The sequence below is a fragment of the Athene noctua genome, chromosome 1, assembly GCF_965140245.1.
Source record: "Athene noctua chromosome 1, bAthNoc1.hap1.1, whole genome shotgun sequence".
NCBI lineage: Eukaryota > Metazoa > Chordata > Aves > Strigiformes > Strigidae > Athene > Athene noctua.
In genome coordinates, this window is record NC_134037.1 from 116593382 (window position 1) to 116616860 (window position 23479).

General features: G+C 42.9%; 1 protein-coding gene across 3 annotated transcripts in view; it reads left to right on the top strand.

Annotated features, from left to right (window-relative positions):
• The window catches only part of LOC141956371 (sodium/potassium/calcium exchanger 3-like), a 285876-nt gene that overhangs the window by 150378 nt on the left and 112019 nt on the right, over nt 1–23479 (top strand). For 2 of the 3 annotated variants that reach the window (XM_074897054.1, XM_074897505.1), the window contains exons 8-15: nt 186–211; nt 1907–1960; nt 3486–3619; nt 6300–6460; nt 7031–7307; nt 8886–9052; nt 10768–10882; nt 11745–11857. In XM_074897054.1, coding sequence (XP_074753155.1) covers nt 186–211; nt 1907–1960; nt 3486–3619; nt 6300–6460; nt 7031–7307; nt 8886–9052; nt 10768–10882; nt 11745–11857 — 1047 coding nt within the window. Of the gene's footprint in view, nt 1–185; nt 212–1906; nt 1961–3485; nt 3632–6299; nt 6461–7030; nt 7308–8885; nt 9053–10767; nt 10883–11744; nt 11858–23479 lie in introns of all 3 variants that reach the window. The other variant, XM_074896962.1, reaches the window with a different exon arrangement.

Genomic DNA, 23479 nt, shown 5'->3' on the forward strand with positions numbered 1-23479 from the left:
GAGAAACTGAGGGTTCAAAAGTTCAAAGGCTGGGTAGGAGGGCAGTGCCAAAAGAGACTAGAGCTTAATCCCATTGCCCTGAGCCCTGGGATGCTCTGCCCCTTCTGTCCCCTGCTGAGGTGATAAGCTGTTTTCAGCTGTGATCTTGTGTATAACATGCCTATTTTTAAACCTTTTCTCCACAGTTTATTTATGACGAAAAAGTTTCCTGGTAAGTATATCTGGCCATGAATCCCTTTTCTTTTCATTTTTTCTGCTTATACCACAAAAGCTGCAATAAGTATGGTTCATCAAGAGAGCAGGGGGAAGCTAAAAAGTTCCGCAGAGCAATTCAGGCAGCAGTTTCCTGCTGCATGAGAAACCTCAGAACAAGATGGGCTAGAATAACTCATTTTGTGAGCCGGAGAGGAAAGTCTAGGAAAGTGTCACTCATGTTATTTCCCGATATAGGTGTGACTGTTGGTGCCCTCTGCCCAGTCTGCAGCAGCCCGGGGATGGCGATGTGCTCAGCAGAGGCAGAGACTGCTGCTTGGGTGCTGGCATGCCAGGGATGTCAGCCATCTGGGAATGGAAAGGGCCACCCAAGCAGTCATAAGTGTGTTCCAGTATTTAGATTTCTAGTAATTTAAAACACTAAAGCTCCTAAAACAACATTAAAGAGCAAAAGACCAGTTTCAAGAAAAAAAAATATATATGTTAATATCCCCATGAATGTGCTTAAATGTACTGCAGTAGGTATGGTAGGCTAGGAGGGCTTCAAACGCTTCTAAAAGTGTACTTTCAGTTGTTTTGTTTTCATGGTTTTGTTTTAAGCACGTCTCAGGGCTTGTAGAGTGACAGTGGTAGCTTTGATTTCATGCACAGCCAGTATTATTTAGATTACAAGCACTAGGGGGAGTCAGGCTTTTTGGGTTGCATGTTTTCTTGAACTTATTCTCACTGGGGGATTTATGTTTAATTTCAGAGAAGGATTTCTGAAACACCAAGTTTTGCAATTGCTTGTTTTTCTTTGTTTTGTTTTGTTTTTTTAACTAAAATTGACTTGAGGCCCAATTTGATGTGCCCTTCAACAAAAACACATCAGTGTGGAAGCCAAGTCTTGAACTGCCAGAAGCAGGGAATGAGATATTGTTATGATTAGTGCAGTGTCTCAAAATCCTTAAAGAGAAAATGGCCCATGAGTTTTAGTATATAGCAGCCTGATAACAGATTATTTCCACAAGGACTGGCAGTTGGCCGTAGAGAACTATGCAGAGTACAGCATTTTGGTCAATGAAAAAGATTACCTAGAAACAAGTTCTAAAAGTCGTATTCTATTTTGTTTTCATACAAATTTCATTAGTTTCACACAGAAACAGTGGAGAAAAACCTGATAATATCTAATCAGCAGTTTAAACTGCTGCCTGCTGCATTCTCAGTGGTTATGCAGCAGCAGTAGTGAAAGAACAGCTGCCCCTTGTTTAGGTCACCTTGACATGATCTATGTGCTTGATAGCATACTCAGAAAGCCCAGCGATCTGCTTTACACCTGTGCAGGCAGAGCAGGACAACTGCTCCCCTCCCTGTACTGCAGCCCCCACAGGTATTGTCCTTACAGAAGTGTCAGTGTTCCTTGGGTACACAATTTGTTCACTGAACTTACAGGTTTAGTCACTTGTTCTTACCTGACAGGTTGATTTGGCCAAGTAAAACGAAAGCAGAAGGCAAGAAAACAAAGGAGGCATCACACATGGGTGTGTGAGACATTTCTTTATGCATGCCCTTTTCTGGAGGTATGTTAAGACAGCTCAAGAGGGTCAAGCCTTTCTGCAAGTTTGTGGTGTGACATATGGGGGAACGGCTGAACTCGGGCAGCTGACTGCTGTGCCCTGCCCTGATGTGTTTTCTGTGTCACTTTTGTTTGCAGGTGGGAGTCCTTAATCTTAGTGCTGATGTATGTCATCTACATCGTTATCATGAAGTAAGTCAAATACACCCTCAGCTTGCTTAGATTGTAAGGCTTCCTGGTTCAGTGCTTTTCCAGAGATTTCAGAGTTAATTAAGGAGACCCACAGGCTGTGGGCAGGGCTTCCATTTCATCACCCAGCTTCATGCCAGCAGCACTTCCAATAGCAGGGTTTAAAGCACCTTGCCCTGTCATGTACTTACCTGCGGCAGGAAGAGGCTGCTTATTCCCCTACTACAGATCTGAGGATCAGACATCTAAAGATGGATGATGCTTTACAGATCTCACTCTGTGTGAACTGACCAAGGCTAATGCAGCAAGTCTGTAGCAGGGCAGAGGACCAAATCTGCATCTGAGTCCTACCAAAGCAGCCTCTTCTGACTTCACTTTAGCATCCATACTCAGAAATAAACATGCAGGAGATTCCAGTCTGCTTTTTATGGGTGAAAAACTCCACAGCAATTTGTTCTTGCTTGCTTGGAGACCCATGGTAAAACTACAGCACAATCAGCATTGATTTTTTGAGCATCTGACCCACGTAACTTCTTTCATGCAAGTTCATGCTAGCAAAGCTAGTCTGTTCTGCTGTTTGGTTCCCCTCCTCTTGCCTTGTTTTTAAAAACCAGTGGAAAGGAAACCCAGATTTAAACTGGAACATTCAACAAAACCTACCAGCTGCCAAGCACACCAGTGGTCTTGTCTCAACAAGTAAGAGTAGAGAATTTGTTTTGAAATGATGAATAGAATAAATATTGTGAGAGCAATTCTCTGAGAACAGCAAAACACTCAGGCTGGGTTGAAGGGAACACAAGTCAGAATTCATCTCAATTCTAATAATTAGAAACTTTTTCTTGAACATGGAGGGTAACTTCACCCTTGCAACAATTAACTGACTGGCAAAACAGGCAGTTGTAATGTCTGAATCTAGAATGGATTTTTTTTCTGAAAGCCATGCTGTAGTGTCAACAGATGTTTCAGACCTGTTTGGATGTAGCTGGGGAGATTGTCAACCTGGTTAGGGACCTTGGCCAGGTGTTCACAGTGGTCTACCCTTGCCTTTGAGTATCATGGTGAGATCCTCGGCTCATGTTTGTGTCACCTCCTGGTTACTCAAAATAAGAAACAAAGATTATTTTTTTTCCCCCAAAGCTGAAACAGAGCTTAGCATATGGTCTTGTGTTTCTGTGGTAGGTCTTCACATGCTCTGGTGTGATTATGTGATAAAAAATAAATTTGGATGATGACAAGTAATCCTGTAATTATTTGCTATACAGTGGGTTAACTTCACATACTATATAAGCATATGTCATTCAAGATTCATGTCTTCTATCTTTCATAGCCTTCTGGGTATGGAGAGGGTGCATTGTGTACAATTTAGTTAGAGCTCTGGCATACTGTGACTAGATTTCCTTAAAACCAGAGGGGTTTTCTTCCTTGCCTTAATTGGATCGCACAGGATTTAAGTCTAAGAGAAGAAAAGTGTCAGGAAATCCACATAGAAAGAGCAAAGGTACATCTGGAGTTTGTTTCATTTGTGCAGGTACAACTCAACCATCCATCACTGCTTTGAAAGGAAGACAAAAAACTCTGCAAATATGGTGAATGGTTTAGCAAATAACACAGAAATGGACGATAACAGCAACTGTGATGCCACAGTGGTATTACTAAAGAAAGGTAACTGTTCCAGTAAGTCACCCTGCTTGCTCGCATAATTCTGAATGTTTACAAGTTTGCCTGCTAGTCATACATTGTGGACTGCTTCTGTCTTATCAGCCATGAAATAGACAGGAAGGTGACCCTTTTGTAACCCTCTGCCAGGTGGCCATGTCTCCTGTGCCTGGGAGTACAGTGTGGTGACCGCAGCCACCACATCCTTTGCTGCTGGATACAGCTCAGGCCTCCTGTGGATAGTTCTTGCTGCTGGACAAGAGCCTGGCTGAAAGAACTCCTTCAGCTTCAAGCCTGGATTGCCCAGGGGCTACTTATTGAGACCTTTACAGCCGTGTCATTTTAAATCTTTCTGTGGGCACTGTTATTCTGCACTGAAGATGCCCATTTACATCTAGTACCACCAGTTAAATTTAACTCCATTCCAAAGCAACATAAACTCAGCAGGGAAAAAGGCCTTACTTATACCAACGTACACATTTCAGTGAAGGGAGAGTGTGGACTTTGTGTTGGTCTAGGTAGCGTGCTCTTATTGCACATACTGTATTGAATGTGCATAACTTTTCCATGTAAATGATCTTTAAGTGGATTTCACTTTGGCTGAAATCTGCTCCTGTTTTACTTTAGTCACAATCACATATAAAAATGATTGTATTTCTTCATTGTAAAAAAAAATCACCCACTCCATAGCTCAGCAGCAGTAGTTCTATGTGTGCATTTGCAAGCATGTGCTAAACTGTATTTACAGGGGATAATTTTTTTATCTTTGCAACAATCAACAAACGTGTGCAGTAACTGCTTGAGATTTATATGCACCTGTCATCAGGAATAACACTACCACCCCACCCCTCCAGTCACTGGTTTAAATTGGGAAGGAGCCCTAGTTTGCCTAAAGCAGTCCTGGTCTGTCTATAGATGGGCTGCCCTTTTTGTTTCACTGGACTAAAAAAAAATTAACAAAAACAGGTCTCTCTTTTCCTGTAAACAGTGGTTGAAAGACATGGTCTGTATATAGTAAACAACTAAACAGGAAATGTAGAGGGGTTTATTTGCTGACATTGAACCCTTTGAGTCTACCAGAGGCCAGCTATCGTGTTAGTGCCCTGTTGCTGTGCACTCTGATTTGGGGAAGCTGCTCTCATGGGAAAAGCTATCTGTAGCCTGGGGCTCTCAACAGCGAAACTGTGCTGGCAAGATGACTACACTGTACCAGAAAAGCTAGACTGGTAGAACTCAGTAAGCATAAACTTGGGCCTTAGTCATCTAGGTTTACCCAGTGGCCTCCAGGTTATGAACAAATGAGGCAGTTCTGATTGTGGGATTTGGTTTAAATCTCGCCGGAATGCGTCTTTGCATGACACTGCACGACTGCTGGTAATTTTTTGTTTTGGACACTTGCGGTTACTCAGACTGTCTGAGGAAGGAAGACTAAAGGATTGCTTCATTTTCTTGCAGATTGTTCCTATATTTACTTGGCAGTGGGCCACCAGAGGCCTAGACAGGCGAGTGGTGCTGCTGTACACACGAGCTGGTAGCATGGGGTTGCAAACAGCACCCTTTGCAACAGGTTGCCTGAGTGTTTCAGACACTACTGTTTGTTTTCTGGGGCCTTTTCTGAACAGAGGACCAAAGAGAATCAAACAGAAGAATTTCTGTGTTTGGGGTAGTTCCCCCCCAAGTGCCATGCAGGAAATGTCAGCATGGAAAAAGTCACAAGGAAAAGTTGTCTGGCTGGTTTGACTTTTTGGAATATGGATGATCCCCCTTATCTACCCCAGTCCATGGAAACCTTCTCAGTCAGAAAAAAAGTGACACTAAGACTGAGGAGGTGCTCTTCTATAAGACTAACAGTGATGGTAATAAATAGTAATGCCATGAAATATTTGCCAGTGTTCAGCACTAGTTTTAATAAACCAAAGCAGGGGTGTGTTTGTGAAGACCTGAGGTTTCCCTGCTGCCGAGTCCGAGTCCTGGCCCAGAATTCACGGACTGATGTAGCATCCAGTCACAGAAAGAATGGATGCTGACACTGTCCCACCCCAAAGATAATGGGTGCTGGTACTGTGCCTCAGCTGAAGTGCAATTCAAGTACCTGCCCCCATCTCCTTGTTTCCTTTGCTCCTGCACTGTGGGTTGCACCCCATGGACTGGCACGTACACTTGCTGCCAGGTTTGATGGCACTTCCCAGCCATGAGCTGTGAGCCCAGGATGCAGGAATCTGCTTTTCATTTGCACTGGTATCCCGCAGGAAGACAGTGACAATTTCCTCAGCCCCGTGTACAGTTAATGGGGGTGAGGCCAAGATCCTCACAGAAGTGTGGACTGTAACAGTGGAATTAATGCAGCTTTACTGCAGGCCTATTTCTACCTTGGTGGAATAGCTGCTGTGGCAGCAGTGATCCACCTAATGCAGGCCTATGATGAACTGTGCAAAGCAGATTTAATTCTCTATAATGAGCATGAGTGGAGATACTATGTTGGCAATTTATTTAAAGACAGAAATGCAGGACATGTAAAGACAGAAATTAAGGACAGAGGAGGCATATTTTGAATGGCAGAGCCTGAAGGAATGGTTCTTACAAAGGATTTCTGGAACCTGTGAGTTTATTCTTCTGAGAGACACATAGGGCAGAGAAAGAGACTGCTGGAAGAAGACCTCAATTTTTCTTTGTTTCTTGGCTGCAGGAAATTTCCATCGTAAAGCCTCTGTGATTATGGTGGATGAGCTGCTGTCTGCCTACCCACACCAGCTTTCATTTTCTGAGGCTGGCCTCCGGATCATGATAACCAGCCACTTCCCTCCCAAAACACGTCTCTCCATGGCCAGCCGGATGTTAATCAATGAGGTGTGTCTTTTATCTCCCCCCGCCTCCCCTTGTCCTTCTGAATTTGCTTTTTGCTGTAGCAGTGTTTTGGTTAAAATTGAACTTTTGCATTTCTTCTGGATCCCTGATAGCATTTTCCCAGATTTTATCCTTATGACAGTGACTTTACTAAATCATCCCCTGCTATCTGTCCCCATGGAGATTTTAGCAGAGGAAGTTTTAAGTCATTATGTGGTTACGTTACCTGGAGCTGTTGCTCACAGGAGATGCCCCCTGCATTGATCTGACTTTAATATCGCTTGCAGTTATTTAATAATATGGTATCCCACTGAGACTGCACTTAGTCTGGCTCTGGTCTTGGGGTACTCCTGGAGTCAATTCTACAGCCACTGATCCTTCTCTTAATATGTGAGATTCATCTAGTCATCTGCAAGCAAGTATCACATGATACCTGATCAAAATTCATCCCTTTTGTTTTCAAAGCCAAATTTTAAAAACTCTGCACATCTCTCTCTGTTCCTCCCTTTATCTTTAAAAAAGTAAATTTTTAAAAATCTGTCTTTCAGCAAGAATTTGTGCCTATATTTACAGAGACAAAGGCTGATCAACAGTAGGACTTACACCAATGGTGAGTCAGAAGTAGCAATCAAAATACCTGTCAAGCACGTGGTTGAGAATGGAACAGGCCCCAGCAACTCTGCCGAGCGGGGCGTGAATGGCACACGGCGGGACGAAGACGTGGCTGAGGCTGGAAACGAGACAGAGAATGAGAATGAGGATAACGAGAACAATGAAAATGATGAGGAAGAGGAAGAAGATGATGACGATGATGACCATGAAGGGCCATACACACCTTTTGACCTACCCAGTAAGAAGCTCCTGGGTTTGTGTTGTTCCAGAAAGCAAAACTCTGTTTGGCTATGCCAGAAAGCATCGCAAATGCATGTTAAGGTAGAAGTGTCTGAGAGCTCCAATCAGCCTGCACCTCGCAGTGCATTTCCTGGTCACAGTTAAAAGATGAGAGGAACTGGGAAGCAACAGGAACTTCTCGGGATGCAGACTCCTGAGCTTGAACACACCTCTGCTGCAGCTCGTGCCTTGACCTGGCGCTGCCGTTGCGGTCAGAGGGGAGAGGCAGCAATCTCCACAGGGTGGTTCCTGGTCCAAAACCTGGGTCACCCTCTGGAGAGACCCATCTGTGTCTGCTGACTGCTGAGGATGGTGGGGCCACTGGCAAGGTGCCTGAACTTAGGTCAGTTATGTCTGCATCTATGCCTGACCTTTGCTGGAGGTGCGCTTTTACCTCTGTGGTAAGGTGTAGTGCTAGCGGAGACACGACAATGGTGATGCTGATTGGGAGCGGAGACAAAAGAAGGTCCTGGGCACCTCTGCTTCCTGCTGTTAACTACGTACAGCCACAGTGTCTTTTCACTCTGGAGGGCTTAGGAAGTCAGAACAGCTACATGATTTGTGAAAAACAGCATGCGCCTCAGGTAGCTGAGCAGTGTGCTTGCAGGATGGAGATCTTTTTGCAAAGTCCCTTTTGCCCCCATCATGACTCTAGTCCCGGGATGATTATAACATATCCATGTCCTATTTTGACTCACACTTGCCACAGCTGGCAAAATCTGCTGTGTTGCAGACAAGCCAGAATACTGTAGAGACTGGTCCTGCCTTTACAGATCAGATACATTTTTGGGAACTCCTGTTCAGATCTCCTCACTCAAACAGCATAGCTGTAGTTCAAGTAAGTTAAAAAACTGAGCCTTGAAGAGAGTAATTTAGATGTCTTGTGGACCATGACACTAAGTTTGTATTATGGGAAAGGTTGGCATTGGCCTCTGGAGATCTCTGGTTCAAACCCCTGCTCAGAGCAGGTTGCCCAAGGCTGCATACAGTTCTGATTATCTATGAGGATGGAGATCCCACAGTCTTTCTTAGTACGTTCCAGTGTTTGACCACCCTCATGGTAGGAAAAAAAAACAGAAAATGCACAATTTATGGTAGCATCTATTCTGAATTTCCTGTATTGCAAATTGAGTCCATCGGCTCTTTTAATTAGCTTGTGCATTTCTGTGAAGGGCCTGGCTCCATCTTTTCTGTACCCTCCCATTAGGTGGTTGAAGATGGATCCGATCTCTTTCTAGAACTTTTTTTTTATGTTGTACCTGTAAAAATTTGACCCAGGAAGGGTCGCAGGTGTGCTCTGACTTATTACTTAACAAACTCTCATGAAGGCATACTCATTCCCTGTGTCCCTCTCTGCCCTCCCACCTCTGCCGTCACACTGTGATCTTCTGAACAAGGAATGTTTTGTTATTATCTGTTTGGGTAGCAGTTAGGCTGAGGTGTTCCTGGCATCTTTCTCACATTAATATTAAAAAAAATAATTACATTCTGGACTAAAGCAAACTAGAATTGTGATTGTTTCCCTTTTGTTTTACAGCTGGCAAGATAGAAATCTTGAAGTGGCTCTTCACATGGCCATTGAGTTTTGTCCTGTACTTCACAGTGCCCAACTGTAACAAACCCCACTTGGAAAAATGGTTCATGGTTACCTTTGCTTCTTCTACCCTCTGGATTGCAGCTTTCTCCTACATGATGGTGTGGATGGTACGTACCAACTAAAGCAGAAACCACAGCCTGGGAGAGGCAACAGAAGTGGGTTTTGTCAGCTTAGAGAAATGTGTAGAAATTCTACATACCTGGTTTTTCAGATGAGAAACCTTAAATCTGCTTCCATTTCTGTCAGACCTGTCCACACTCAGAGAATAAAATTAGAGGCCTGTAGACATGGCCTTTGAACTTGATTCAGGGCTGGAATTTCACACAGATTCTTTAATGTGGGAAAAAACTATGCTTGCACCAGTTTAACACCACTTTGTTGTGCAGGGTAGTATAAAGAGGCCCTGATGCTAGTAAGAATCTGGCCTCAATGACTTTTCCTTTTCTTAGAGCAAGCAAGCTTAAGAGACAGAGTTGTGAATGATAACACTTTGAACACAGCATGAACAAAAGCATGACATTCAGACAAGTCCTTGCACAACTACTCTAGTCAATAAGAACTTAATTCTACCTCATTACCCTAAAGGTGGAAGGGGGTAAATAAAAATGAACACAAGGAAATCCAAGCATAGTTGGCCTGTTCACAGGGGAGTTTTGTGCACTGGCTGGGTCACTGAGCCTCTTAGCTTGCTGCAGGCCTCATTACACCATATGTGTAGGTGAAAAGTGTAAATTGTCCTCATTAGGATTACAGTTACACCGCAGCATGGATTGTGTTTCTTTTGGGGTGGTCTGTATGTACTCTTAAGCAGACTCAGACAATGATGGGGCATTGGCATCAGGAGAGGGTCTAACAAGGGAAGCCTGGGTTGTGGGCTGAGTGCATGATTCATGGTCTGTCTGTGCATGAGACATGAAGAGCATGGAGATATCCTCTAATACACTGGCCACAGCTTCCCTGCTGGGAAGCAGGAGGCCACAAAAAAATCTTCAGTGCCTTCACAATTCATTCTTGTATTAAATGCAAAAATGTATGCCAGGCTTTTCCCTGTGAACTAATCAAAGCAGTTACAGAAGAGCACTTTTTATTTTGTTTTGTTTTCAATAGCCCATGCTACCCTGAACAGAAGTAGAAAGTTACTTGCTTTCTTCTGGTTTTCATCTGCAAGGATGAGGTGTTTTTCAAGAAGAAAGCTATCCCAGCATTCCATAGTTGAAATACCAGAGCCCACAGGGTCACTCTGCTGCTTCTAACATATGGTTCAAATTTCTTGAAGTATGCTGCAGAGAGTTCACAAGAGCAATTAAATGTGGCTAATAGGAAATGGGCATCATTAGACAAAAGCATCCAAAATTTAAAAACATAAATCAGTTTGAAGAGCACTAATTTATCATAGACTGCATAGCAAAGGAAAGAGGAAATTAAAGTTATCTCCTCTCTGCCAATAGGATTTGTTGGCAGTCACTTGGGGATATGGCCTTGCATATGGCATTTTCATAGTATAATGAACCACGAGGTTGCTTTAGTGTCTGCTTAACTATTATTTGTGTATAATAATGTCTACAAACTTCAGCCAAGATCACGAGACTGTTACACAGGGTAGTGTCAGGAAAATTGTGGATGAAGGGTACAAAGCAGCTTACAAAGAGGCTATCTAGCAGATCAGTGCTATCCTCTGCAAGGTGATCAGTATACCAAAAAAGGCTCTCACTTTAAAGAGTGAGTTTACACTGAGCAATAAACTCTGCTTGCAGAACTGGGCCAGGCTGGTCTCTGATTTTAATTCTTGTAAACAGTTTGACCGTTTATTTCCTCTCCTTAGGTGACAATCATTGGCTACACGCTGGGAATTCCAGATGTGATCATGGGCATTACTTTCTTGGCAGCTGGAACCAGTGTGCCAGACTGCATGGCAAGCCTTATTGTAGCAAGGCAAGGTAGGTTTATCACAGAGATGTCACACTGCTGTGGAAGTATTTCCTTGTGGCCTCTTCCTCTTTAGGTAGAACAGATGTGTCCTGAACGTGAAAACATACAGAGCCCATTTCCTGAGGCTGAAATTTAAAACAAGGACAAAGAAGGAATTTAATTACGTTGCTGTTACAAAGCAGCTAACAGGTTCTTAATGACAGTGTGGAACAAGTTTTGGCACTATTGTCAACTTCAAGCCTTCCCCAAAAGTCACAACGCTTTTCTTAATTTAAATATCAGTGGTATAGAATTATTTAGAGCATGGCATAAGGGTCTCTCAGGTCACTTTCCAGCTTTTCTCCACAGTCATAAGGACTGGAAGATACTACTGTGTTTAAGGAGAACTTTTTTCTCCCACTTCTGTGCTCCAGCAACAGGTGTTTTAAGAGAAAAAGAAAGTTGTCAGTACTTCTTTGGGGATCAAAAACAGTGGCTCTTCATTGAAACAACCAACTACTTAATAGACTACCCAAAGACCTAATATAATCAGTATGGTATAGGTATTCGTGTATCATGGTTATAGTAAAGCATCAAAAGCCCCACTGAGCATGGCATCAGTGGCCAGGGTCCCCACAGCAGCAGAGGATTAGTTGAGGGAAGTTCTCAGATAATCCTAGAAGGTGGATTCAGTCCCTTCAACACTGCTTGCCTTGTATGATAGGAAGAGTAAAGAGGAAAGAGAAAGGATGGGATAAGAGAGATCCCCTTAACTCTTTGCCTTAATCCATGGAAATTGTCTGGATTAGTTCAGATTAATGTATTTCTGTTTAAAAGTTGAAAAACTTTTCTTGAGTCATGTCTGATTGTACATGGTTTCCATCCCTGCAGGTATGGGAGATATGGCTGTGTCCAACTCCATCGGAAGCAATGTTTTTGATATTTTAATTGGCCTAGGCCTCCCATGGGCTTTGCAGACCCTAGCAGTGAATTATGGATCATACGTAAGTCCTACATTTGTTCAACATGATTATCTATTTATTTAATGTTTTAAATAAAACATCTATTTAGGGAGAAAAAATAAAGTCCAAAATTCTGTGGACTGAAGAAACAGTTTTGCTCTGTTTGCTCTGATTTAGGAGAAGTAGCAGTTAATTGTCAATGGACATTCTCCATCCTTCGGAGGGCAGATACTTTCATTTCATCCTTAAAGGCAGAAGGCTGTGCTGAAATAAACTAACTCACTATACTGTATTTTCATGCACTTGAATATATTCCAAATAAGGAAGATGATCCTGTTTTTAATAAGCCAGAGGGCATAAACACATAGGTGGAAAGTAGAGGATTGAGCAGACCTGTAGGGCTTTTGGTTAGAAAAATTCTAGCATTACTAAACTGTTAACACACTGGAAGGTGAAGGAAGCTGTTAAGTAACTGGATATTTCAGAGTGTGACCATCATCAGGAAACACTGCAAAGCTTCTTGATTACAAAGGTTCTTCATTACAATCGCTGAGTGAATGCAAAATTAAAAGACTGGAGAATCACAGAATTGTTGAAGTTGGCAAGTATCTCGCTGAAGATCATCTAGTCCTCAATCCTCTGCTCAAAGCAGGGTCAGCTAGAGCAGGAGGCTTAGGACCATGTCCAGTTGGGTCTTGAATACCTCCAAGGATTGGAGACTGCACAGCTGTTCTCAACAGCCTGTTTGGTGTTTGACAACTCTCGGAGTAAAAAAACATGCTTTGGTTTAAATGGAATTTCTGAATTTAAAATTTTGTGTCTTGCCTCTTGTCCTTTCAATGGATACCGTTCAGAAGAGTCTGGCTGCACCTTCTCTGTCCTCTCCCATCATGTATTTATACATATCAGTAAGATCCCCCTGAATCTTCTCTTCTCAAGGCTGAACTGTCCCAGCTCTTTCAGCCTCTTTGTCAGATGCTTCAGTCCCTTAAATCGTCCTTGTGAGCCTTCACTGGACTTGCTCCAGGAAGTCCATATCTTCCTTGTACTTGAGCCCAGAATTGGACCAAGCACTCCAGATGTGTGTCACAAGTGATGAGCAGAGAAGGATTATGTCCCTCTATCTTGTGGCAAAGCTGCTCCTGATGCAGCCCAGAATGCTGTTGGTACTCAATGCCACAAGGGTGCATTGCGGACTTCAGCTTGGTGTCCACCAGGATCAACCGTTTTTTCTCTGCCAAGCTGCTTTCCAGCTGGTCAGCCCCAGCATGTACCCCCAACATGGCGTTATTCTTTCCCAGGCACAGGACTTTTAATTTCCCTTTGTTGATGTTCATGAGTTTCTTGCCTGCACATTTCTCTGGCCTGTTCAGGTCCCTTTGAATGGCAGCACAACCCTCTGATGCATCAGCCACCCCTCCCAGTTTTGTATCAGCTGCAAACTTGCTGAGGGTGCCTTCTGCCCCATCATCCAGTTCATTAATAAAGACATTAAGCAGTATTGACCCCTGGGGTAAACCACTAGTGACTGGTCTCCAGCTGGACTTGGAGTGCAGCGGTTCAGCCAGTTATCAGTCCACTGTCCACTTATTTAGTCTGTTCTTCCTCTGTTTGTCTGTGAGGATGTTTGAGAGACAGTGCCAAAAGTCTTGCTAAAGTCAACGTAAACAACTTCTGTCGCTCTCCCCTCATCCAGCATGTCCACCTCATCATAGAAGGCTATCAGGCTGGGTAAACATGATTTCCCCTTCATAAATCTATATGTCTACTCACAATCACTTTCTTGTCCTTTGTATGTTTAGAAGTGGTTCCCAGGGTTATTTGCTCCATCACCTTCCCAGGAATTAAGGTCAGGCTGACCAGCCTGTAGTTCCTTGGATCTTCCATCTTCTTGAATATAGGAGTGACAAAAGGAAGCAATGCTGTGGGAATAAAATCTCTTTCTTTAATGAGCATCTTATAGGTAACTTAGCTGTATTTTTGCAGAGAAGGATGAAAACAAGTGGCTGAACAGAAGCAGCCAGCTTTCTTGGAGGCATAACAATGTTACTACTGTTCTGCACACCCAAAATGTTCATTGTACAGTGTGATCACATGATTAGAAAAATCAGTCTTGGAAACAGTTCCACAGTTAGCAACGAGAATTTCCTCAGTTTTCACTTGCAGTTCTTGGATTTCTCTCCAAATCCTTGGATAATTGGACTTCAAAACAAAACAAGTCCCCCCTTCCATCCCCTCCATTAATAGTAATGAATTATTTAAGTACTACTAAGTTGTCAGAAAAGGCTAGAGTTAGCTGAGTCAGGTGTAGCCTGGTGACACCATTAAAAGCTGCAAGGTGCTTCAGTTATTCAGGGACCACTGCTGATATGCCTGGCACCGAGATCAGCAGGGGCAGAAGATGAGGATCTCCTGCTCACTGAGGTCCATAGAGTTGAGCCTTGGACTGCTTGCACGAGCAAGGCCTGCTCACTGCATAGAGGTGCACAGGCTCGGGCCAACCTGCCTGTCCACTAAATGTGACTGTGAGTCAGAAACACTAGGTAATTTCTGAGCTAACAGTCACAATTTAGTACTGCTCCTTTGGTATTTCATAGGATCCAAATTTGTCTTTGTAGCATTTCCTCCAAAAGAGGAACTCCTCAAAGCCATCGTGATGCCTCTGTCTTGTGTACAGAGGGCAGGAGAGATTTGTAAAAGAGCTTGCTTGATCATGATTACTTTTGCATAGCCATCCAAAACCATGACTGCCTCCCCAGAATGTTTAATATGAGAGGACTATGGCAAAGTTAAGCTTTTGCTCAAAGTAGAGAATAAATGCATTTTAATAAACAAGCTGTTAAGGCAGTAATAGCTTCTGTACAAGCCAAAAAAAGTGGACTATGTGATTTAAAAGTTAAGCTTTAATTCAGAAGTGCATTCTAGAACCTCTCCAACCTTATTTTTCTGGAAGTCTAAACAGTCAGGGCTTTCTCCAGAATATGGTATTTCTCTAATACCATACTCTGTAAAATCCTTACGTATCTCTTGTTTCAGGCTGCCTGACTCAGAATCCCCTGTGGCCAAATTTTGCTCCATATTAATGCTGATATAAAGAGTTATGGTATGTTACCGTGCAGAAATGAAGAGGATCTGCTCCCTTTTTCTTTCTCTTTGTCTGCCTTTGTGCTGTGGTGTGCCCATGCATGTGGCAGTGGGGTGTCCTGTGATTATGCACATTCTGAACTTTCTCAGCCACATGTAGTAAAGTGGCTTCACACAGTAACCAGCCAAGCAGCTGCTCCAACCAGGACATTTATGGGGTTTTGTTCTGAATGTGAAGAGCAGTCTCACTGCTAATGGCACTTTCAGCTGCTGTAGCACCCTTTGTAGGATGAGCTTGTGTTTGAGCCTTCCTCAAACTCCCTAAGACCGGGTGGGTGTTTGAGAGCCCATTTTACAAACGGTGCATTATGATTTTGAGGTAAGCAGAGAGCTTTAGATGAGATGCAGCCTGCAAGCTTATGGCTGGTTGTGAGATGTCGATATAGTGAAAGCATTATCCCTCAAGGTCCTGGTTGCTGCCTAGTTTTGTTATCTGCCTGGCAGCAACCACAAGAAGCCCCATGCAGAATCAGATCTTCTAGTTTAAGCAAGTTCTCTCTATGAGATTGTGCCTGAGGGGGGAAAATACAGCTTGTGATCTAATAGATAAGACAGGAAAAGAGCAAGAGGCAACCTATCGAAGAGAGATGAAGGGACTTGCTGGAGGTCACACAGTAGGTAAGTGTAAGAACTGGAAATAGACTGTGACTCTCTTGAAAAACATCCTGGTGTTGGATTGCTAAATTGCAATCATTTTGAGTAAGTGTCTCTCCCAAGTCTGACAGCCCTTTTTCCAGGTCCATTGTTGATGGATGTTTCAGCTTACTATTATTTTATTCTTCCTTCTTGTTACAAGAAAGGAATGGAAAACCATCTTTTGCTTCTCAGGCTGCATCTTGGAAGCATCTGTCACCTGTTTTAGAGAAGGAAGTTCCCCTTCTGTTTTCCTACTTTAAATGAAACATTTTCCTGTAGGATGTGGGTACAGTGTAAGTGGAGACTGCAGGGCAGTCACAGCCCCGGTCTGAACAGGGGGGCTGCTCCCACATGATGTGATGTAGGAGGCTGGCACACCAAGCAGCGCTTTGCAACACCACTGTATGCTCCAGGTCACTGGTCTCTGATATCATTCACCCTGCCTCGCCTGTTTGTATCTGTTACCACAAACCAGGTCTGTCTCAGTGTGATCATCAATGTGCAATACTGTGTTTTTATCTCTTCCTTCTGGTACTGACTGGAATCAGTCCAAACCCAAGCCAGAGAATGCTCCATCTAATGCTTCTCCAGGAATATGTTAGTGTTGGTGCAAAGAATGAAAGGTCCTCCTCTGCTCTCCACCCTTTGCTTTGAACTCAGTTGTTGATCCCACAGTTCTTGGTTTGGGACAGGCCACTGACGCTTTTCCCATCAAAGGGCAGATCTAGTCAATATTGCACAACTTCCACATCAGAATCCTTCTGTTTGTACAATGTCTAGTCTCTTACCCAACTATATGTTTATTATTTTAAGAGTCCTTGTTATTTCTGGACACCCATTAATGTCCAGGCACTAACTCTGTGCCTGTCTTCCTCTGTGCTTCCCACTGGAGATTCCATCTCCACCACTCCAAGGTCACTTGGCCACCCTTCTGCTGCAGCTGTGGCCTTCTGTTATCAGCCATTGCTAGTCTAGCATGCCAGCAGGACTTACAGAGAAAAAGCAGCATCTCTCTGGACCTAGAGAGACCTTTGAAAGAGTTCACTTTCTCATCTCTTCCATCTCTGAGTCCTGGAGATGTTGCTGACTGTAATACTATATGCACCCTTCCCCAGTGGCCCTGGCAAATCCAGGGTGGAAGGACATCTGCTGCGTGTCTTCAATTCAATTGCTTACCCCTGGAATCTTTTTGTGGTTGTGAAGCTGTAAACTAGACATCAGCCAGGAGTGCTTTAGAGAACAGGAATTTTAGCCTAAGGATGAACAGCCAGATTTGTTCACATCATCATTTGGGAGTACAATCATATGTCTGTCCATCATTCCTCTGCCTGGTAACTTCAGCCAGTTTCAGCAAATTTGACAGCAAGTTAGAAGTTTTAGAGACATTACATTGCTTTCATGCAATAGCAGCTAAAGAGAGGAGGAGTAACCTGAGCTCAAGCCTTGTTAGTCATGGGAGGATCCAGAGGGAAGTGGTCACTCAAGAAACACACATTGAGACAGCAAGTGTCACTGCTTTGCTACTCACTAACCAGTTTGCTATTTAGTGTTTTAATTCCAAGGCGCTGTGATGAAGCTTATGACATCAGGACAAAGCTGGCCTTCATCTCCTCACAGCCAGCATCTGTGTATCTGTTCCCTGCCCCATTCAGGCCCAGAATCTGCATATAGACCACCTTAAATCCTCTGAGGGAAGAGGGAGGATAGGTTCAATGGATCTGTCAGTCATCAGGGCAAACATTAAGGTTGAGGGTTAGCAACAGGGTGGTGACTCTGAGTGACTGCAGGGGTCCCTGCTTCCCACAGCGTCGCCCTTCACTTCTGTAGATGTTACTCCTCTTCCTACTCTGGTGTGTCAGACACTTTCCAGCTGTCACATCAGCATCTGCAACATGATGTGCTGGTATCACTGCAGCAGCATGCAGCTTGGCAGTTATTAATGGATTAATTTATTAGCTGATCCCAAAAATCTATGGATGGGCATAGCAGCAGGTGCATGCTGAAGCTGCTAACTAGCTTTCTGGAACAGTTTGAATGTATTGAGTGCATTTGCTTCCTGCTTTCATGATGGGGAAATTGGGATGATTATACTGTAGGAGACCAAAAGTGTCTAGAGCAAAAGTGTCTGGTCTCTTCCAAAGCTCCTAACAATACAGGAATTCTCTCCAACCATAATACCTGCATTTTTGCTTAATACCTTGAGTGTCTATTTGCAGCACTCCATTGCGTACTCCCGGGTGTGTACCATCTGCACAGTGAATTGTGTGATACAGAGCAAACCAAGGATGCTTTCTTAGGAGTCTCAGAAAAGGTCCAAGAAGGAAATTCCATTGAAATATGCAGGAATGCAGCACATGTCTGAAGTTCCAGTTTGTTGAGACTGCTGTCTCATGACAAGACGTGGGGAATGCAGGATTTCCACTGAATTTCCACTGCCAGGCAGGGACACTGCAGGAGAAGGATCCCCAAACAGACAGAGGACCTGCAGCTTTTTCAGCCAAGGGACTGAAAACGTAATAGAATCCTTCTAATATTTCTGAATGAGGTAATTTCTCTCATATTTGGACCCTGGAGCAAAACCAGTTTGGGTTTTGGCAATAGCTCCTTGTTTTCCCTTCAGCAACTGCCAGAAAATAACTGAACTTTTATTTCCATTGTTTTTCATCTGCTGTTTAGCTTCAGCCTTAGTTACTTATTGCCTGCAGGAGATGTGTGGGAATAGCTAGAGCTGGTGGCAGCATCTTTGTATTTGCTGCACAAGAAGCAGGGAGATAGTCTCCATTCAAATTCAGAGTAGATTTTGAACTTGCAAACCTTTCATGTGTGATGAGTCAAAATAGAGCATTCTTCTGGCTTGCTTTAGCCACTAGTTACAAGCCGAACCTCAAAGGAAAGTTTGGGAATGTTGATTTTTCCTCCTTGCAGTATGAGGGAGTGCTTTGTCTGCAGACAGTTCTCTCCTGGAGAAGAAGCATTTCCTATTCTTAAATGAACAAGGAACTAAGCTTTTCCTTCTGTAATTAAGAATACTCCAGCTGAGGCCCTTTATCTGCTCTTTGCTAAAAACTGAAATTATCTCCTCCCTTTCTGTGAGTTTGAGTGTTTGCTAGCCTTGTTTTCCCTGAACTTGCACATTGTCACATACCCTTAGAAAACCTATTCCATTGTCTCGTGCAGGAAATGCCATTTATCTCATGAGAAGGCTGCTTAACTGATTTTTACCCTAATTTGACACATCAAGGACACGTTTTTCTTAAGTTTTTGTACCAAATTGCAGAATCTTCTGAGCTGTGCTCACAGTTAGAAATCACAATAAGAAATAGGGCAGACTACAGTGATAATCAGAGAAGTGGGAATAGTTCATCAGTTAAAACTGTATTTCCAGAGTTGTAGACTTAGGTAAATTTGTGAAACAGCATCAGGTAGTCCAGAATCAAATGCAGAAAAATAAAGAATCCTTTGGGGAACTGGAGAACTAAAGTGAGAGAAATGAGAAATAAGTGAAGAGTGGCTCTTCAGCCTAGTTCGGATTTAACTATTTCAGAAACACTGAACAATACTGTATAAAACAATTCATGGTTCTGTATGATTACTTTTTGAAATAGATAGGTGGGCATTAGATTAGAAAATGCTGAAAGGCTACCAGAGCTAGCAAGAAGGTTAAAAAAAGCAGCATGCCTACTTGTGTGGCTTTTGTGATTCTGACCGTTGCTGTGAACAAAACGGCTGTAATGTAGACCTGGGCCAAACGGGAGGGGATTATTGTAGGAAAACCTTTAGGTAGGATAAAAGAGTAGGAAGTTGTTATACCTGCCTTTTTGTTCTGATGAGCAACTCCTGCTGTGCACCAATGAGTGCAATACCTTGCAGAGTTGAAGCAGACTTAGAGCAAATCTGAACCTGTCTCCTTTGAAACTGAATGTTCTCTTTGTTGGTGATAGATAAGTAATTAACAGTGTTCGTTAGAATGAAAGGTTCTTGCTTTCATTAATATTTGGGGATTTCTGTTGTATTTTCAGAGAACCATTTCCAGAGCTAGGCTTAGGCCAAGAGCTTTAGCAGCAGTCCTCCGGTTACTCTTAATGCAAGAATTAAATACCTCAGTGCCCAGCAGCAGATTTGGAAGAAGCTTATATCCCAAACAATGTGGGCTATTTGTCCAAGCCTGCCTCCCTCAGCTATGGTAAATGAGGAGTGCTCTAATGTGCATCTGGGAAGTTGCTGCTGGCTGATATGACACTGGAAACCCCTTATAGTGCTTAATACATTTCTTAATACACAATTAGAACATTTCTCCATATCCTCAGGCTGCAGCTCCCCCCCAGATACTTGACAGTGAGTTTCATCTAGTTCCAAGGACACCTTTCTTTGTTGGATTGAGAATATGCAGAAAAAAATATCCCTCAAAGACCAGACTACCATTGTATTTTGGACCTGAACAAACCCAGACAGCTTTCATTCTCTTCTCAATGTCAGCTATGAATTCTGCAAGAATCTCAAAGCACTCTATTAGTCCAAGAAACCTTTACAGTAAGAGGTATCTGGGCAACAGGCTTAAACAGGAATTATATCTACAATGAGGGAGGTTTCTTAGGGGTATAAATCAGCTTGCTCCAGAGCTGTCTTGAAGAACCCAAAGACACTGAGTGAGCACAGTGCCTGAACGTATGCCATTCCTCACATGTGCAAAAGCCTAGTGAGGTCAGACTTAATGCATGTGCCAGAAAGTCAATTCATCATATACAACTGGACTCTGTGCACACACCATGCAGAGCTGCTCTGTGCATAAGCAGCGAGCCAAATTAATTGGACTATCTGTGTGCACAGAGTAACTCCACAGCATGTACAAGGCAAGTCCAGTGCATCTGGAATTACATCCAGCACCCATCCATGGAATCCATCTCCCAGCCATCCCAGGGCAAATCTGCTTTGGGAACAGGCTCACATCAATGTCAGTTTGTTCCAACTGTCCTTCCATTGTTTTTCATTTGCCTCTCATTGTTTTATAGCCCTTCTCACCTGTCGTCTTTGTTCTCTTCTGTTCCTTTTCTGCCTGCTCCATGGCACGGCAGGGAGACGCCATACCTCCTGAGCCACAGTGGAAATATCTGGAATTCTGCACAGCTTTTACAGTGCTTTGAGCTCACCAACAAGGCTTTTTACCCAAAGAGTTGCAGTTTTTCTTCCAGAAAGTCCAGCTGTGATATGTATCCAGTTCAGCCAAGTGAGCTTCCTGACAGAGTGCATTCCACAGCTAGCATTTGCTCACCCAAGGAAACCACCCTTCGCTATGTACATGGAAGGGTTCTAATCCTGCTATCCCATGGCAGAGTGAGGTATTAGGTGATGGCCCTAATAAATGGTCTGATCTTTTTCAGAGCAAAAGGCACTAGAAAGTGAAAACTGCATTTTTATGGGAACAGTCCCAAGCCTCTTAAAAGAAAAGTTATTGTTATTTAGGTTAATTGATAGCTAATTGCTTTGTCAAACACTGGGAGCTGGGCTAGATCCCAGGCCAGGAGCATTGGTAGTTAAGCTGGAGTTTGAGAACTTTTAACCGGGAATAAAATTCAAGTATTTTAATGCAACACCAGTGCAAGGGAAACTTGGTGCTCATGCTGCTGAAGGGGTTGCCACATTTGCTTTGCCCGTTGGGGATCAGCATGACTTGTTACTGTTACATCTGTAACGCTGTCATAAATAATTAGCATACACTTTATACTTTTGTAGAAACTAGCAACTATATTAGCAATATATAGCAGAATGGCAACTTTTATTTCCCTCAGTGACCTCCATAGAGGAGCCTTGCTGACAGTCCAAAGAAAGCAGCCCCAAACACCTTTCTTCAGAAGCACTGTCCTCAGCAAATTAGACACAGAGGCCTTTGGAATGGTCTCCTTTCCAAATGTCTGCTGTTTTTATGGAGGCTAATGATGTAACTGAGAAGCAGTGTCTGCACTTTAGGTTGAATTCAGACATTTTCCATGCTAAAATAATTCCAGCTGCTTCATTTGCTTCCTTTTCCTGTAGATTCCTTTCCGATTGATGTATTTCATACTGACAGTTTTTACAGATACTGGCACCAGTCAAACAGAATTCCTGACCAAAATCCAAACAGGAATTTATTGTAAAATAGTATCTGCCTTTCCTAGCCAGATGCTGCTCATTTGGGGTAGCAGGGAAGGTAACTTTAAAATTGTATTTTAGTTACACAAAGTTAGTTTAGGGGGTTTTTTGCATTTTAGAATAACTGAAATGGAAATCCAGGTTAGCTGTCATGTATGGCCCATTCAGATGAGCAGAAGCAGGAGAAGAGGGGTGGATGCATGGGAGTGAATGAAGTGCAATGGAGCAGTCCGTCTCTACAGGGAACAGTAATGTGGGCACAGAGCCCCCAGATTACCTTGTCCTGGCTCCTTAGTGTAACAAGCAGTGTAACCCTGTGCTGTAGGGTATCAGAGAAAGGTCTTTTGGATCAGAAGCTGATGTTGCCTGGAGATCAGCTCATGTTTAAGAAAAACTTAAAGGTTTGCTTAGGACTGGTAATAGAAGCTGCAGTGGCCTTAGAGACTTCTTCCACAGCTGCAAGAATATACTTCCTCCTGTCTGCCACTTACAACCTGAAGTTTACATTAATAGTGGGATCATTACATTTTTCACCTTCACTTATGCAGACAGTCCCAAAATTGGCCTTCACACTCTGAAGCAATCCAAATACTTCATTTCTTTGGACAGTCAGTCTAGTGAGACTGTTGTGTTTTGCGTGTAATGGAATATAATGGTCCTGCTGTACATGCATACACTTATAGCTTATGTCTTAAAGAAATACTGTAATATCTTTAAGAACAAATTATCATCATGGTTGTAGCCTTTTTTATGGTGGCAAAAATCAGTAGAGAAGGAAAATGTGCCATTTGTCTAAGCCAATATTTTAACACATATGAAGATAACAGCAAATCTCATGCAGCAACAGAACTCTGCAAATTGATGGGATGCTTGTGAGTACAAATGCTGTAACAATTCCAGTCTATAGTAGCTGTGCAAGACCTATTCATGCTTACCACGGTGTATTAGAAGTACAGCAGTGCGTTATCATGCTGAATCTTAAGCATGTGCAGGAGAAGAGAGAAATCCTTCCAGGATTGTCTTTTTGCAGCATGCTTGACCTTGTCTCCAATGTGAATTTGCACAGAGGATCCTGAGTGTATGGAATTCATTGCAGGCTCAGGTTTGCAAAATGTCAGAACCAATAATCCTTTTGTTGACTCTGGAATTCGGACTCTTCCCTCACTTGTCCTTGGGAAATGAAGCTAAATCATTACTCTGGATTTGGGAGCAATATTTGGGTTTGAAATGTTTCCTGACTGTGATGCAGAATGATACAAGTGCCTCAGCAGTCTTGCATTCATGAAATTGTAGTGCTGCTTATCATCAAATTAGCAATACCCACTTCTCTTGCAAATGGGCTTCTTTATAGTCTAACTGGAAGGATGTGAGCACTGAAAAGTGGCCAGTGATACACTAGGTACCGTTATTTTCTGTGTTGACAGTTGAGAAAATAATATTGTAGCATAGAAGTTTAGTTTGAATTGTTTATTGGACTAAAACCAGTTTAAAAAACAAGAAATAAATCCAGCTGTTAGAAAAAGATGTGTTGTTTGACGTGGATGAACTTTCATTCTGGGAACTATTTTGCAGGAATGGACTAATGCTTTTGCTTTTCCTTGTATACAAATGTAGAACAAGCTGGACAATTAAGAACTGGATACTAGCCCAATTAAGTAAGATCACTGCATTTAGTTTTGCTGTTTGACCCCATCAGCAGAGTGGTATGACTGAAAATATATCTGCCCTACACAAAATCAAAGTCTACTACACAAACAA